Source organism: Eptatretus burgeri, chromosome 12 (genome assembly GCF_056783735.1).
Source record: "Eptatretus burgeri isolate ZD-2024b chromosome 12, Ebu_testis_v1, whole genome shotgun sequence".
NCBI lineage: Eukaryota > Metazoa > Chordata > Myxini > Myxiniformes > Myxinidae > Eptatretus > Eptatretus burgeri.
In genome coordinates this window covers 28,745,372-28,760,574 of record NC_140972.1, presented here as the reverse complement: position 1 = coordinate 28,760,574, position 15,203 = coordinate 28,745,372, and the positions used below count along the sequence as shown (strand labels likewise).

Sequence of the window (15,203 nt, the reverse complement as noted above, 5' to 3'; positions counted from 1 at the left end):
ACTTTTCTGTGTGCCTCCCGAGTTATCATCTCCTCTGCTATGACATGCCCGATTCCTACATTGGAGATGGTGTTGCTGTGTATGTTTGTCTCCGTTCCCCACAACCCATGCCCCTCACTGGTCACCCCAAACCAAATGGAATGCATTTGGCTTCATGTCTCTTTGTAACAAGGGTAGTTCTTCGTGGGACCCACCAAACCTTCAACTATGACGCTATATACGAGGCTCTCTCCGCAAACAACACTCTGTTTACTCTTTCTAAATGGGTGGAGACCAATTGACACCATGTCAGCTGGCTTGGTGCTGGTTCACACACGGATGTAATTGAGCAGCTAACTCGTTCTGTGAAACGATTGGACTTAACTCAGTCTGTTTCCATTTCAACACAAATGGCAAGTATTCATTACGGGACCTTGTCATGTCAAACTTTTTTTTCTCTCCAAACTTGTCCACTCCTCAGCTCAAGACTCTTCTGACCATGTTTCAATGGTAAAATTGAGAGTATCTGGCAGTTAGAGAACTCCAATGGCATAGACTTGTAAGGCAATTTGCCAAAGCAGATTGCTCTCTACAATCAAGCCTGGCCCATCAACACATCAGCTCCTAATATTGATTGCTCATGGAATTTCTTCGACAACGGAGTAATTTGTTTTCTTCACAAGTTCATTGCATCGTGCAGTCAACTTTTCTATCAATCAGCTCGACCATGGTACACTCACTTATACATGTCATTACAAGCAATTTCAAGATAACTCATGCATTCTATTCGTGGAAGATGACCCCAATCAATTGCAACCTGGAGTGTCTCTGCACAGCACGTAACAGTTGTGGATCTATTCGAAGAATAGCAGGCTCATTTGTGATCCAAAACCAGGGCCCAACATCAGGCTCTTTCGTGATCCAAATTTTCCAGCCTTTCCCAATTAGCCAAAGCCTTCTTGGAGCTGGTTAGGTCTACATCTGGTGCACATCCATGTTCCATTCCTTTCCTCTTAAAGGATGAAGTCATGCTGGACACTACTCAAGAAAAAAGCAGAATTCTTGAACTACATCTTCACTCAAAAGGCCAAGGTCGCAAACCCGTCCATTCCTCTGCATACCCTTTCCACGATTAAAGAATGTTATTGCTTAAGGCATGTACACTCCTCCCACCAAAGTGGAGAAGTTTCTTACCCAGCTCAACAGCTCTTCAGCAACTGGTCTAAATGGCACAAGTGCTCTCGTCCTCAACAACTGTGCTGGTCATTTAATACCCCCCCCTCCTCTTTGCGAGCAGTTCAGTTCCTTCCAGTCTCGTCTTCATCCTTTGAGCGAGCAAGCAGTTTGAGTGGGTCCTTTCATGAGTTTAGAGCCTTTTGCACCTCATCCTTCATTTACCTCTGCCAGCAAAGGTGAAGGAAGTTATGTTTTCACCCCTCTCTGTCTGTGTGCACGATATCTCAAAAAGTTGCGGATGGATCCGGATGAAATTTGGTGGGCAGGTTGGGTGTGTGACAAGGACGAACTGATTAGATTTTGGTGAAGATCTGGCTCTAGATCAGACTACGAGAATTTTTAAATGATTCTTCACCATTAAGAGATAGGGCTAAAAATGATATGTAACATGATATTTGAAAAAGGTATTGGGCCCGATTTGTTCTCGTGGATCAGGCATTACGTGGCAGAGGTATGAGCTCTACCAAGTGCCCTTCTCGTTCAAACTGCTTTGCCCTTCGCTTTCTCTCCCCACACCATTTCTACACGGGCATTGACAGTTCTTCTCTTTTCGTACTCTTTGAGGATCTTCCCCCGGTGTGTACCCCGGTCAGAATAGGTACACTGTATCGCTGCGTGTCGTAAGAAGCGGCTAAAAGGGTTGGCGTCAGGAAGGGCATCCGGCCATAAAAACATCACCTCAAAAGGAAACCACGATGAGTACAACTGATGGGCAGGGTACAGCCCGAAGTACCCCGTGGGGGTCCTCACCCCCTCTCGTTAAAACCCAAGGTGGGGAACCCGATCGAAGCAAGGGAGAAAATTTTTCCATTTATGATGACCAATCGTCTGATGCCCCACGTGGAGATCGGTTTCTGAGGTTTGGTACATGGAATGTAGGGACAATGACAGGGAGATCTGGAGAAGTGGTTGAAACATTGGTCAGAGGAAGAGTGGACATATGTTGTGTGTAGGAGACACGGTGGAAGGGAAGTGGTGTGAGAATGGTGAAGGGAAGGCAGGGGCGGAAGTACAAGTTTATGTGGCAAGGGTGCCCAGAAGGCGTGCATGGTGTTGGTGTCATGTTTTCTGAGGAGTTTGTAGACAGTGTAGTGAGTGTGACTAGAGTGAGTGAAAGGTTGATGATGGTGAGAATCGTGATCGGAAAGCTCTTGGTGAACGTCATCTCGGGATATGCCCCGCAGGTCGGTCGAAGCGATGAAGAGAAGAACATGTTCTGGTGTGCGATGGAGAAGTTGATGGAAAATGTGAAAGATGAGGAAGCTGTTGTGGTTGGAGGAGACTTGAATGGACATGTGGGAAGGAGTCCAGACGGGTTATGGATATGGTGTGAGAAATGGAGAAGGTGAAAGGATCTTGGAGTTTGCTGATGGAGCTGATTTGCAATACTCAATTCCATAAAGTGGATAATAAGCTTATTACATACACATCAGGTGGGTCGACGACAACCATTGACTACCTGATGGTGCGTCGGCGAGATAGGGGAAACCTCTGGGACACAAAGGTGATCCCAGGGGAGGAGACTTTCACAGCACCACCTGGTTGTCTGTGATACAAGGGTGAAAGGTGCGCGGAGAATTCAGCGGGTGAAGTACCAACCGAGGATGAAGGTGTGGAGGTTGAAAGAGGCGACAGTGAAGGAAGCATTAAGAGAGAGGCTGAGTATGGTAGAGGATGATGTGGTTGAGCTTGAAAGTGGTTGGATGTCAATGAAAGATAGTCTATTGGGAGCCATTGGTGAGGTAGGTAGATGGACAAAAGGACCACCGAGGCACTCGGAAACATGGTGGTGGGGTGATGAAGTTGGAAAGACGATTGAAGAGAAGAGGAAGAAGTTCAAGGAATGGCAAAAGGCAAAGGATACGGTGGAAGAAGAGGCAGCACATGAAAGTTATAAGGTTGCCAAGAAGGCTGCAAAGAAAGAGGTAGCAAAGGCACAGGAGGCCCATAGGAAAATGTTCGGAGAACGCTTGGATTCGGAGGAGGGTAAGAGAGCGGTATTCAGGATTGCAAAGCAGATAGCGAGAGAGAGATTTGATGTGACGGGGGTGAGTTGCTTGAAGGATGAAGTGGGACAAACCGTTGTGGACTCGGATGGAATTAAAGGAAGATGGAAGAGATATATGGAAAGGCTGTTGAATGTAGAAAATGAATGGGATAGAAACATCGAGAGTAACCCAGTTTTAGGACCAGCAGAGAAGATAACTGAGAGGGAAGTTGAGGAAGCTATAAGAGCAATGAAGAGTAGAAAAGCAGGAGGGCCGACGGGAGTTGTGAGAGATATGTTGAAGGCAGCGGGAAGTTGGGGTGTGAAGAGAATGACAGAGATCTGTAATCTGGTGGTGAAAGAAGGCCGCATTCCAGTGGATTGGGAACCGAGTACCTTCGTCCCTCTGTACAAAGGGAAAGGTGACCCTCTGAACTGTGGCTCCTACAGAGCAATAAAGTTATTGGAGCATGGAATGAAGGTATTGGAAAGGGTGTTGGAGAAGAGGATAAGGAAGAAGGTAAAGATTGACGAAATGCAGTTTGGATTTATGCCAGGAAGAGGAACGACAGATGCAATTTTTATTGTAAGGCAGTTGCAGGAGAAGTACATGGAGAAGAGGAAGAAGTTGTTTTTTGGGTTTGTTGATCTGGAGAAAGCATTTGATAGGGTCCCACACGAAGTAATGACATGGGCATTGAGGAAGTTAGGAGTGGAGGAATGGTTGATCAGAGTAGTGATGGCCATGTACGAGAGAGCACGCACAGCTGTAAGGACGAAGGATGGGAACAGTGGTGAGTTTGAGGTGAGGGTAAGAGTGCACCAGGGGTCGGTACTAAGTCCACTTCTATTTTTGTAGTTGTGATGGAGGTGCTGGCTCGGAGGGTAAAGAAGGGTTTATCGTGGGAGCTGCTGTATGCAGATGATCTGGTGTTGATTGCAGAGAGTATGGATGGACTGAAGGAGAAGATGAACAAGTGGAAGGAATGTATGGAGGCAAAAGGTTTGAAGGTGAATATCGGAAAGACGAAGGTGATGGCAAGTGGTAAAGCATGTGGTGAGGTGGAAAGGACTGGGAAGTGGCCGTGTTCTGTGTGCAGGAAGGGTGTCGGAGTGAACTCCATTCAGTGTACAATGTGTGCTGAATGGGTTCATCGAAAGTGTAGTGGGGTGAGAGGGTCATTAACCAGTGTGGCAGCTACATTCAAGTGTAAGGTGTGCATCGAGGGAGCAGCAGATGAAGGAATTGTTGAGTTGGATCTTGGAGATGGCGTGAAGCTGGAAGGGGTGAAAACATTTTGCTATCTCGGAGACATGCTGAATGGAGAAGGTGGATCAGACTCTTCGACGGTTGCTAGAGTGAGATGTGCATGGAAGATGTTTCGGGAACTGAGTGGCGTGCTGACAAAGAGGGGAGTGTCGTTGAAGCTGAAGGGAAAGGTGTATGCTACATGTGTGAGGAGTACGATGATTTATGGGAGTGAGACTTGGGTACTGAACATGGAGCAGCAACAAAGGCTGGAAAGGGTGGAAATGTGAATGGTTCGGTGGATGTGTTGAGTATCTTTGAGAGAGAGGAAGACAAATGATGACCTGCGGAAGATGATGGGAATAGAGTCTGTGATGGATGTTGTGAAGAGAAACAGGTTGAGGTGGTTGGGTCATGTGTTGAGGAAGGATGAAAGTGACTGGGTGAGAGGAGTGTTGGAAATCAGTGTAGTCAGAAGTGGAGGACAGGGAAGACCGAGAAAAACTTGGCTAAAGGTGGTGGAAGAGGAAATGTGGGCAAAGGGATTAAGAAGGGGAGATGCAGAAAATAGGTTTAAGTGGAGAAGACTGTCATGGGGCCCGCAAGGCTAACCCCTGCTAAAGCAGGGAAAATGGCCTTTAAATGCTCGTGTGTGTACATCTCCGAAATTGTACCTATAACTAACACACACACACACACACACACACACACACACACACACACACACACACACACACACACACACACACACACACACACACACACACACACACACACACACACACACACACACACCTCGCCCCCAGTGCACTGTTCCTGCATCCCAGTTACCAGCAAGCCAAAGTCACGGCCTCCCCTCGCACCTCGGCATCAGAACCCACTAACACACAGACAATCGCGGTCGGCACGGGAATGACCGACCTCATATTATCAGGCACCGTCGGAGGGGAGGGGATTGACTAGAAGGAGACAAGCCTGAACCGCTGTGTCATGGGGTAATTGCAGACAACTGGGGGTGCAAAAGGTATGAAATAAAACCGCAGTCTTTTACACTCTTAATTTCTGACCCCTCTTCCCAAACTCTGCATCTCTTCTTCAGGTGTCTGGATCCATTTAGATATGGTAAACCGACTCCAGGTGTGAAGATCTGGCAAGAGGTGAGTGTTGACAACTGCATCCATGGTCTTATTTTTGACACGCTGGGTCTTACCCATGCAGCCATCACAATGTTCCTTCTGAGAGCAATACGTTACCCTGAACCAAAAGCAAGAGGTTAGGGTCATCCCTCAAGCTTTTGGTATTGTCTGGCGTCCAGTCTTGATTTCCAAGTTGTCTATGTTTGATATTCAGGGCCACCTGCTCAAGTGGTTGTCCAATTTCCTCTATTAAATGAAAGTGTCCCTTGATGGTGTCCTATCCCATGATCTTTCCCTTTCAGCTGTGGTTCCACAAGGCACAGTCTGAGGACCGACAATAGTCTTGATCCACATCAATTATAATCTGTCTGATGTTCTTGCAACCAACTTAACACTCTTTACCCATGACTCCATCCTGTACAGAACAATGCACTACACTTGTAAAAGGCTGGCCACTGATAAATTGCTTTTGTCAGAAGTTGGCAAGAGAGCCGCTGGTCATATACTTGGAACAGGACTTCCGATGCAAGAAAGTCACTCTCTCTCATACAGTCTCTTAACAAGGATTGGTAATCAAACTATCCAGTCCGCTTTGCTGAAGAGCGGCTGTCCCTGAAACTATTTGGCCTACCACATAACCTTTCATGGGAGGATCATATCACCAAGCTAATCAAAGGCCAGTTGGCATTTCAGGATTTGTTGTCGAGCTCAGGAATTCCTGAGCTGCACTGAGTTCATCACAGTTATAAAAGGCTTGAATTTGGAGCTCCATTGAATATGGCTCCCCAATATTGGCTGATGCTCACGATTCTCACCTTGACCCTCTTGAGGTGGTCTAAAACAAGGCTTTCCACACCAATGATATTTCAAGACAGGAGTCGGATTCCCAAGGAATGTCACACATATAGGTGGGATGTTAGTGTGCTCTGTTATATACAAGTTGACATCTGGCCATGCGCCTCCTGCAATCTTCAACCTCTACCTGACACGCCACCCATTCCTCCAGAGACCCTCATCTGCAAACCCTCCCAAAGTCCAAACGGGTTACCTCACCCCTTTCCCCTCCGGTGGTCATTCATCCCAGTATTATCTCCATATGGCCATCTTGTCTCCTCACTTCAATATTTCAAATGTGCCGCCCATTACTACCTCGTGCACATCCACACCATATTCTACACACACTGATGCTTTCCCATAGGCTACCACCCTGTGTGTGGTACGAGAGCAACAAGATGAATGAAAATTGCAAAATTTCATTTCAAAATGGGAAGTTTATTCTAAATTAAATTATTAGTGGGATGATAATTTGGGGGCTAATTAGACATTTTGTCAGTATTTGACCACATCTTTACTTCATCAATTTCCTTCCATTAAAACAAGCTACATTATGTGGAAATGGTGGAATAGCAGTACGACATGTCGACATGATGGAACAACTGGCTTCAACAATTACCATTTTAACATTATAAAATCACAACATATTTATTATACTTTCAACAGAGTAACAATAGCATTATTTACACGAGTTTTATACTTGTCATTACTTTGTTACTCAGTTAGGAGATGAGTGCCTGCATTTACCGGTTGAGCACGATTTCCAAAGCGTGGCCTGGTGTTACCACACCAACCTTTACCCACTCTCCACCCAAGTCCACAGACATCACAGCCACACCCTCTGCAAATAAAAAACACAAGATAAATACAAATAAGTCAGCACAAGTTTGGGGGTTTTTTTTTCCCCCCCAAACAGACTCATTTTGATCAGTCAAATTTGGAATAGGCTTGAAAAAAAATGGGGCAGATAAAGCATAACAGGAAAAATACACAAGTGCGCACGTGTGTGCGTGTTATGCCCACACACAGGGGGCACATACTTCAAAACTTTAATACAACAAATAAGTATATTTTTGGTTTTACTATTTCAAGATACATTGAACTCTGCAACATAAACACCATTTTCAAGACAAACAGTGGTGGAATACTTCAATTAATAGCAATAGTGGGCCCGTTGGTGCATTGGACCAAATATTCATTGGTCTTCACGACCTTGGAGCATACCAGCCTGCCTTTCACGATGCCCAGATGAGCTTGGGCCAGGGCGGGGATGACATGTTCGTTATTGTTATTGCCAAATGACAGTACTATTATTATTATTACCCTCACCGAAGGAGAGGGTATTGCATTTGGGTCCGTTTGTTTGTTTGTTTATCCGCACAGAACTTTTTCAGAACTGCATTTCATTTACAGTTGATGATGAACAGGAAGTCAGAAGGACGATTCATGCCTGCTGCAGACGTACTCGCACCCAGACCCAAACTGTCTCACACTCACTTTGGTGCTGAAAATCACAATTTTCTTCTACCTCTTTCCAGCAGACTCACTTTACGTTTAGAAGCCATGGTTAACGGCGATTAAAAGTTCACAATAGCGGGTCAAAAGGCACAGCAAGTTGTTTGTGGTTATGGAACCAAAAATACAGCACTGTACAATAACATCTGCACACTCAGCAATACATTTGCTAATCCGCAAATGCATGGAACTCGTGAATATGGAGGGAGTACTGTGTTAAAGATCCCTTGTTACATTTCAAAATGAGGTCATTGTATGCTGGTACTCTGGCCAAACTCCATGCCTTGGGTGAGCACTACCTGCAGAGATGTGGTATGGATGTAGCACAACCAAGATAGGCCAAATTACCTGTGCCTCAATCACTTTGCATCATTTTGTCATTCAAACCCCCTCCCCCCTCCTCACGATTCCCACCCACAACCTTTCATTTGGAGATACAAGGGTCCTCAAAAGCATGAGGCCAAAAATAAATAAATAAATAAATAAATAAATGAACAAACATGAAAGTCAAGTTTGAGTACATGACATCAAACTCAGATTGCTGTAATCAACATTCATTTTAAATACAAATAAAATTTAAGAAAACTAGTGAAGAACCTATCCATAATTCTCCCAGAATTGGCGCATTTGAAGACTTCCAATAACCCTTCCACCGAACGGAGCTTTGCCATACACATTTACAAAAAGAGAATAGGGGTCCCTCCACCACTCTGACCAATGGGAATATTTTTTAAACCACCTAAAACCTTCCCCGGCACACCCCAAGTACAGCCAGCAGCCCTCAACTCATTCCATCCGCATTGGCCGCTCAATTAATACCAGGAGGGGTTGACTCAGCCCGTCATCTTTCAGAGGTCGGCGAAATGAGTACCAGTATACTAGTAGAGGGGCACGGCATCAGCGGCACAGTCACGTTTCCAAGAAATGATAGCTACCCGGTAGCCAAGCTGCCATATGCAAGAACAGAACTCATTCCGTCAAGCAGTTCAGGAGCACACAGAAGACAAACAGACAAAACAAAAATTAAAAAAAAAATCCACAAACAAACAAAACTCAAACACATTTCCCCAAATATAAACTTGTCTTGCATAACATGGGCAATAGCTAATTAATTAAAAATGAATCCAGAAAAGTAATTAATAAATAAATGTAATTGTCTGTCTGTGTTGAACACCAATCACACTAGAACAACTGGGCCAATTACCAAACTTGGCACATGGACCACTAGATTTAAACTGTAGGCATGGGGATTCAGGAGGGAAGGTCGACGAAAACGCTCTCTGTAAATGTGCATCGTGTAGTGCCACCCAGTGGTGGTGGCAGAGGGTATCACAAGTGAGCTGTGAAGATTTGCATTTTTTGCACTGTACACATCCCCTGAGAGTGGGAATCTCCAAAGCCAACCTCCATTAATCAGGGGAGGCAGGGGAAGGAAAGAAGGGGGGAGAGTCTAGAGGGAGGGAGTGGGATGGGTGGGAGAAGGCAGGGGAGGGGTGGGGAGGAGGGACCCAGTATTGGCCAGCAAAGCCGGGCACCCCCACTCATTCGGAATAAAGACAACTTATTTATAAAATAAATTACTTGTTCTTAGTTCCCTCCGGTGATAGGTTTGCTCTCCGTCTATCCACTTGTCCCACGCGTGTTCAGACATCCCCCCCCCCATACCCTTGAACATATTCATCTGAAACTTGGTACATGGCTTTCTGATAAGTTAAAGAACAAGTTCGAGTTTCAGAGTGTTTCATCAATTTTTCAGTTATGCCCTTTTTGAACTCAAGAAAACAACTCAAATTCCATTATACCTGGAGCGAAGTGAGTGTATGGAAAGATTGAATAGAGCAATCACTGCCACAATGCTATGGGTTTAATCACACTTATACAGCCGCTCTGCGATTTTACGAAGGATAAATAGAACAAAGGATACAGAAACATACTTTGGACACATCATGCATGAAGAAAATGAAAGTCTGGAAGAGTCCACAATGCTAGGTATTGTGGAGGGAAGAAGGAAAGGCAGACTTTGTATGTAGCTGGATGGATGGGGGTAAAGGCTGCAACTAAGCTGTCTGTCAGAGCTTCAGGAAGCAGTGCAGGATCGGGATGTTTAGAGAAATCTGATCATGAATGTCACCAGAAGTCGGACACAACTTGACGGAACAAGATACCTAAATGTAGTTTCATTTTCTTTTTCAAAAACATCGAATTGCTTTTGTGGTCCAACCTGTTTTGTCATTTTACTCCCAAGGGCCTTCGGCCGGCGGTGGTACAATTAAGCTCCCTGTCAGTGTCTGTGTGATGGATAAGATGTATACCTTGCAGCTCGGTGATATGCAAATGATTACAAAGCAGAGAGCCAATGGGATACCAACACAAGGACGTTCAAGTAAACCCAGGATGTCAATCATGTGTGCCAATGCAAATAGAAAAGCATGAAATGATTCTTGCTCAGAGTGGAGGACTCGTATTGGTGAGCATTTTGCAACACAAGCCTTCACACGTGCGATAAAAACGACCGTCTTTTCACCGTGCAATACATTCTCTGCACAGATCTTGATATCGTTTTTAAATGGAGATCAAATTCAGCAGAACAGTCATTAGGACTTCCTCAATTTGATCTGTGTTCACGCTCAGAAGTTTGCAGAAGCTACCTCAGTTCCTCAAATGTATCTGCAAGATATACCATAAATGCTACGACCCATCACAATGCTTTTCTGTAGGTTTTGGAGCATCCATTTTACGGAATGACCAACTAACAACCTTGCAACTAAGCAACCAATTTGCATTTAATGACGACACCTCGCTTGATAGACCTCACAATATATATATATATATATATATATATATATATATATATATATATATATATATATATATATATATATTTTTTTTTTCCTTTTCAATACACAAGCACCAAATGAGTTTTGGACCACAAGTCACAAATCAACCAACCAGGAAACAAAAGCCTTCGATGTAAAATAAATAAATAAATAAATAAATAAAATATCACAAGTAATAGCAACAAATTTGAAGTATATTGGTTGAAAAAGATAAACAAATTAAGCAAATTAATTACCAATCCTGAAGACACTTTCAAACAATGAAAAAGGAAAAGGGCAAAAAAAAAAATTAAATAAAATCAGCACAAGTTGAGAAGTAAACAAGGAAACTCGAGTTTCAAGTGGATATGTGCAGGCCGGTGCTCATTTGAGAGCTTCCAAGTACGTAAAGTGGTGAGATGAACCCTTTCTGCAAATGCCAAGAAAACAACTGAATTGATGCACGTAGCGGCAAGGAGAATAAATATGTGAAGTTTGATCGAGTAAGGAAGACCAATGAAGGCGCAAGCATTAGGACGGATAGGTGCAGGTCATTGGTTACCGGAGAGATGAGGAAGCAGGGCAGCTGCTACGACAATCAGCAAACATACTGTCATAGTCCTCGTCGCACCTTGTCGGCCACCTGCCAGAGAGCACAACTGTCAACGACAACTTCTAACAATGCGGATACACAAGATCGAATTACCATGTTGATTACCAAGTATCGGATCATCTGTTCCACGAAATATATTTTTCTTCACTCTTCAATCGTACACTGTAGAAATGGAAATTTTAACGAGATTTAACTTTCACACTGAAAGACATGAGAATGAGCATGTATTTTTTTTTTAATTTCATGAAGCAGGCACAATGCACGTGACAAGCTCTACGACGTTAACCATGTTGAAACCACAGCGAATGTTTACATGGGGAGAAAATAAATAAATAATTTGTGGTGTAACCGGACCGAAAGAGAAATAGGAATCCAAACGTAGTTTATTATTAAAAAAAACCGAGGCTTAGGAACCTGGTGTAAATCATACGGATGACAAAAATACAATGGGAAAGCACAGTAAAGCTCATCAAATCAATTGAACGCAGAGATGAGGAAATTTATGGTCTCCTCGAGCACTCGATTCCCATCGTGTGCTGCCTTTTGGGCTGATGGTTGCATCATTGGTTAGGGGTGTGGCTATACCAAACGCTGATGCAGTGCCCCGATTACCAGTACACTGGTGCTCATTTCACCGACTTCGGAAGGATGACAGGCTGTCAACCCCATGGTGTTAATTCAGTGAAATAGGGGCTTGAACTCAGGACCCTAGTATCCTAAGCCACCACCCTAACCACGAAGCCAACACTAGGCTGAGCCAGTGTGACCACTCCTTGGCTTTTTCCACAAGATCTTGGCGTCTTGGTTTTCTATAGGTTTTCTTGGCGTAAAGGTTTTCTATTATCATCGCTTTTCCGAAACCTTGTGAATTCTTGGCTTTTTTTTTTTTTTTTTTTTTTTTTTTTTTTCTTCATCGGCTCACCTTGGCATTTATGAAAATGAGAAGTCACACTGGGCTGAGCGCTGGATGCCTCAGCATCACCGATACGGGACTTTCACCCGTTCCAGCTTTTGAGATTTCCTAGTTAGTGGCACGGAGACGCTGTGCATCAAGCCCCGCTTTAACCAAGCTTGCAAGTTTCAGGGAAACATTGAAGTTTGACCACTTTTGAAATTGCCTTCAAATGACGAAGCACATTTTACATCGAATTGTGGACGCTGAAGTACAGGGCTGTAGTTGTGAGCCGCTTACACCTACTCAAGTGCTAGCCAAGCACGTTGCTTGCTACTCACTACGGCAATACTGGTAACTGTATGTCGACAAATGCATTCTCTCTGAACCAGCGTTTCTCAAGGTGGGGCGTGAGGATTCAGAATTAATGAATCAATATATGATCGCTTTCATAGCTTTGCCTTTTGAATACACATGTAGTATATACTGTTGTGTCTCCAATCATGGTGGGACGTATGATTATTTTGAAAATCAAAGTGGGGCATGGGACAAAAAAGGTTAAGAAACACTGCTCTAAAGCACAAGTTACATTTGCTCTACGACTAGGATATGGCGGCCGTACCCCCCCCCCCCGGCCCCCTGAATTCACAGAAACGTGCGGCGGCCGCAGAGTTTCTGAGGCGGCCTCACGGTGGCCCTACGCCGTAGGGCTATCTTTTACAGGCCGTAGGGGTCTCTGTGGAATTAAAGCGCGGAGTTATAACTTTTTTCATTTCTAGGTTGGCCGTAGCAATTCGACAAGCCGAAGCCATGACGTAGATGTGTTCCACGTCAACCGTACGTAGGGCGTACGGTGGGCTTGCATTATTCATGCGGCTGCCGTAGGCTCTTATCAATGAAAAATGAATTTTGCCAACCCCCCAAAAATTACGGCGGCCGCACCATTTCCACGTTTGCCATAGGGCCCCCCTGCGGTCGCCCTGCGGGCAACTTGAGGCTACCTTGCGTCTGCCTTGAAAATTCTATGGCTGCCGCAGGGACGCCCTAAGGTCACCGTGTGACATCAAATCAAATACCGTACGGCACCCCCACGTTTTCAGTCTTCACGATTTCTAAATACGCCGTGTGGCTACCCGAAAAATAAAAACGTATGTGACTGCGACATTGTGTGACCGTGGAAATACTGTGGCCGCCCTATAATTGCGATTGGCCGTAGATTTTTTAGACCCTACGGCCGCCGAGCCAAATGTGACTGAAGCAGAAACGATCCGAAACTGTAATCTCCCATTTAAAAAAAGGCAAATATATTCGAGTTTTGTTAGAATTTTTTACAGTAGTTCAATCATCGATTTTGTACGCAGCACATGGCTGCTGGGGAGCACAATTTGCTCGAGGCAACGGTGTTACGGATGCAGTGCCCCCCTTGCAGTTTGGAGCAGAATTTTGTAACATGTTCAGGGAGCCGTCGATAGCTCACCTACCTCTTCGTGAAGGGCACCGTGGGATCTTTAACGACCACCAACTCGTGCCGGCAAAGGGGATACCCAGCTTAACGTACATCCGAGGGATACGACACACATTGATGAATCACCGGGACGACGACAGTCGATAGCCGAGCCGACATTCAAACCCAGGCTCGACAGACAGCTTCGAGCCGAGTTCGCACACGTCCAAGCTATCCCGATTACAATCACAATCTAGTACAATCATCTAATTAGCGGTGATTTAACCCGCACATATTGTTTACTACCGTATTAATATTTTGACTGGAATTATTCGGAGATTTTAATTCGCTTTTATGACTGAAATGCTTTCAATAAATATGTATTTATTTATTGATCCTCGTGGAGGATATCCAAGTCTTACTCACGCTGTTGTTCTTCATCTTCTTCTTGTGGACTTTTTTGTTTCACAACCTACAGTTTTCATCGAAACTTCCTGAAACTTGGCATATATATGTAAAAATTCCCTGCGCAGACAGAAACCATCTCCGATTTTGAAAATTCCTCCTAGAAAAAAAAAGTTATGACGTCAAAATATCTCCGCTAATGGAAATCGCCTAAAAAAATTATCTCCGAAACTAGGCAAGCTTTTTGAATTGTGTTTGCGGGAATCGAACAGGGCATTAGCAGAGATGAATTACCGCACATATGATACATCACTATGACGTCATATCAATTTTTATGACGTTATTCGTACGTTTTGACATTTTTTTTGTTTCACAACCCAGAGTTTTCATCGGATCTTCGTGAAACTTGCCATGTATATGCAGAAAGCCCACGCGCAGGCAGTAACCATCTCCGATTTTGGAAATTCTTCCAAGAAAAAAAAGTTGACGTCATAATATCGCTGCTAATGGGAATCGCCTATACCATTATCTCCGAAACTTGGCAAGCTGTTTGAATTTTGTTTGCGGGAATGAAGCCGGGCATTAGCACAGATAATTTATCGCAAACCTGATACATCACAATGACGTCATATTCGTTTTTTATGACGTCATAATTAAGGAATAAGAGGACGAGGATCTTGGCTCATATGAGCTTGTTTGTTTTCTTTTTGCTTTGTTACAAAATGTGTGATCTTTATTGAGACATCTTTATTAAATTAATTTTTCAAACTCGGAAGATAAAATTTGTGCGGATTTCATCAGCCATACTGTCCGGCTGTTCGCGACTCAAAACGTACAAGTAGAATTATTAGTCTTTGTGAAGCACACGATGAAAAAAATAATATATACAAACGACAAGGACAAAACAGGCCCGATCAGCATCCAGCCGTGAAGACCGGATGGCGCCTCATTCGAGATACGGAACCCCTTCGGCCCCAGCGTGCACTCAGTCGGTGAGGGTGAAAACACACACACACACACACACACACACACACACACACACACACACACACACACACACACACACACACACACACACACACACACACACACACACA

The 15,203-nt window shown here is 44.3% G+C and overlaps 1 protein-coding gene across 2 annotated transcripts in view; it reads right to left on the bottom strand.

The window, feature by feature from the left end:
• HYOU1 (hypoxia up-regulated 1) overlaps positions 1-15,203 on the bottom strand; it is a 114,581-nt gene that overhangs the window by 99,040 nt on the left and 338 nt on the right. For both annotated transcript variants that reach the window (XM_085849989.1, XM_085849990.1), the window contains exons 2-3: positions 11,315-11,395; positions 7,169-7,262 (exon numbers count right to left, since the gene is read on the bottom strand). In XM_085849989.1, coding sequence (XP_085706115.1) covers positions 7,169-7,262; positions 11,315-11,395 — 175 coding nt within the window. The remainder of the gene's footprint in view (positions 1-7,168; positions 7,263-11,314; positions 11,396-15,203) is intronic.